Below are 3069 nucleotides of genomic sequence, written 5' to 3'. Positions count from 1 at the left end.
TACCGACTTAACCGACCGCCTATTAACCGCTTTACCGACTAAACCGACCGCCTATTAACCGCTTAACCGACCGTCTATTAACCGCTTAACCGACTTAACCGAAATAAATTCAACGACTACATTCCGACAAAAGTCGGTTAACCGACCGAATTAACCGACTTAACCGCCTACCGAACCGACGCCCACCCCTAATTTTCTTTATATGTAAAATTGAGTTTATAATTAAAAATTAGTTCAATATAAAGAAATGGCTAGACTCATGTGGATTCCGGTAGACTCGTGTATTGTAGGTGATCAACTCATGATCAATATTAAGATGATCGTTGTCATGAAGCATTGTTAATAGGGATAGTTATTGTAGGATCGTGTACTATATAAAAAGAAACGGTCATACTAAATAATATTTCTCTTTATTTGGAGGTAGTAAATTAATTAACCATTCAGATGGTCCAGATATCATTCCCTACTAATGACGACTATATTAATTCTAATTATAATGTAACGGATTGTGCATAGAGAGGTGGTGTTTCTGTTTACTGTTTCTCATCTGGTCTTTAAAAGAGGGAATTCAAGCTAGCTAGCTAGCTAGCTAGAACCATAAAATTAAATTAAAAAAAAAAAAAAAAAAAAAAACCTGTCGTTAATTGATTTCTCTAATGATATCACCCACCGAGATTAATCGTGGGCCCACTCTCAGGCGATCAGTATTGAGTAGCAAGAGTGAGCCAGTGAGATTGGTCACACTCATCGTTGGCTCATCATTTGTGCGGGATGGGATTTGAATGGCCTTTGTCAAGTTGTAAAGGGCAAGTCTTGTAAAAGGACGTGGTGTATTATTAAGCGAATTCGAAGTTCTTATTTAAACAGCCTACATGCAACAGCCGGAAAACAAGGCCTACTATCATTCTCTTCTATATTTCACTTACTCCATCGATCTATACAAAGCAGAGAAGAGACTCTCTCTCTCTACATAGAAAATCTCTCTTCTTCTTTTTCTTTTCTTTTTTTTTTAAATAAGTTTCAGTGACACAGAGTCTGAAATATTCAGGCAAAGGCAGAAAGCTTCTCTTTCTGCCTATCTAAAATCTAAGGCTATCTTTTATTCATAGAATCATACATCATGAACTTTAACAACTCATCACCAGCCAACTCACCCTCCTCATCCAAGTCCAAAAGAAAGCAACCACTAGAAAAGCAACAGCAGCAACAACAACAACAACAACAACAACAAGGAGAAACAAGGTTTCTCGGGGTAAGAAGAAGGCCATGGGGCAGATACGCAGCAGAGATAAGAGACCCTTCCACCAAAGAGAGGCATTGGCTCGGCACCTTTGACACTGCTGAGGAGGCCGCCTTGGCCTACGACCGCGCTGCTCGCTCCATGCGTGGTTCCAAGGCCCGCACCAACTTCGTTTACTCTGACATGCCACGCGGCTCCTCTGTCACCTCTATCATCTCGCCCGACGAATCACAACATGACATCTCCGCCCTCTTCACTCCCCAACAACATCAAAATGATCATACGGATACCCACTCCGCCACCCAGCTGTTCTTCGGCCAGGACCCTTTCTTCAATGCTGCCGCGTGTCCTTTTTCCGGCGGGGACGGCTGGGCGCAGGGGACTGCAACCCTTGGGTCTAATTACCAGCCCATTACGGGTATTATGGATGGTGGGCTGTCACAGCCACAGCCACTGCCACAGTCACACACGTACTCATCCCATGAGGCTGAGCTTCCACCTTTGCCTCCTGACGCATCCACTTTTTATGGGTCTGGAGTGGCGGGCTCAGATATGGGCCAGGGACAGGGAGTTTGGAATGACAGCAGCTTCTTCGGGTTCTCTGAACAAACTTCAAATGAGCTAGAATCAGTAGTCAGTGGGCCATATTTGGGCTTTGATTCTAGTGAGTTTGTGCAGCACAGCCCACTGTTTGGGAGGATGCCACCTGTTCCAGACACAAGTACCGATGGATTCGATTTGGATTCGCCATCTGTCTACTACTTTTAAGATGTATGTGTAGTAGTAGGCAACGGGTTGCATATATGCGTCCGTTTAATCGCTGGGGTACGTGTGCTTTATGGTTTTCCTTTTTGTGATGTGATTGTGGCGGTATAAAGGCTATGGTTACATGGATAGTGTTGGGCTTGGAATGCAAAAGCCTGCTGCTTTTCTTCTTTTTGTTCTTTGTTTGTTTGTTTGTTTGTTTTCTTTTAGCCAGACGCCTAAAAGCGTAATGTAATGGTTTGGTTAAGCGTACGCGTAGGTATTGCGAGATTTTGACCTTTTCGGACTTCTAAATTCAAATGCCTGCCTGCCTGCCTAATAGTCCAATTACTTAGACCTTGAGTCCACGACAAGCAGCCCATTCCTCCACCAAAAATGTCTCCCTCTGCTGCCAATGACAACGACGAAACCCTTTTGGTACTCGTAATGAGCTTTCTTTCCAATGAATTATTCACTCGCGAAGCCTTTTTGAAGGCACACACCAGTCCAAGATTTTGAAAGAGTTTGTGCACCTTTCAACATTATGATCTAAGCCTAAAAAGTAGCAATTTGTGGTGAGACATGTACGTGGCTTAGGGGCTGCCTGCCTTTTTCTTTTCCTTTTTTTAGAGATTTATTCCTGGAGCAACGCGCTCAGCTGCTTGAACTTTTTTTTCTTCCGGGCCAACGCGTTCGCTGGTATTCATCATGTCAATGTCAACTCCACATTTTTTGCATGCAAGGATCACGGTAGTTCTATCTCCACAATCCAGAGCGTGGAATATATTTTCGGGTTACCAACTACCAATTAAGTAGCTAGCTAGGGTCAGTCAATAAAGTTTCTTCAAAAAACGAAAAAAAAAAATAAAATAAAATTGATAATTGGCTCCACACTTTTTGATTAGGCACGGTTAAAATAGGCCAAGTCTAAGGCATATCTTATTATTATTATTTTTTTAAAAAAAAAAAAAGAAAAAGAAAAAGAAAAAATGACTTTAAATATACCCATCCGATCATAATTTAACTTTTCTCTAACCCAACGCAACTCTCTCATCTCGCCACTCCACCATTTGCCAAGAGATTCA

The 3069-nt window shown here is 42.2% G+C and overlaps 1 protein-coding gene across 1 annotated transcript; it reads left to right on the top strand.

Annotated features, from left to right (window-relative positions):
- The first annotated feature begins 944 nt into the window (after positions 1–944).
- LOC133858516 (ethylene-responsive transcription factor LEP-like) lies at positions 945–2484 on the top strand. Its single transcript, XM_062293990.1, has one exon. The coding sequence runs from the start codon at positions 1121–1123 to the stop codon at positions 2006–2008; it is 888 nt and encodes a 295-aa protein (XP_062149974.1). The 5' UTR covers positions 945–1120; the 3' UTR covers positions 2009–2484.
- Positions 2485–3069: the final 585 nt, after the last annotated feature.

Source organism: Alnus glutinosa, chromosome 1, assembly GCF_958979055.1.
Source record: "Alnus glutinosa chromosome 1, dhAlnGlut1.1, whole genome shotgun sequence".
In the NCBI taxonomy this organism is placed as follows: domain Eukaryota; kingdom Viridiplantae; phylum Streptophyta; class Magnoliopsida; order Fagales; family Betulaceae; genus Alnus; species Alnus glutinosa.
This window is presented reverse-complemented; position numbering and strand designations above follow the sequence as displayed.

Bases quoted from the DNA above. Each gene is read 5' to 3' on its own strand.
- LOC133858516 (XM_062293990.1), top strand. From the start codon at position 1,121: ATGAACTTTAACAACTCATCACCAGCCAACTCACCCTCCTCATCCAAG.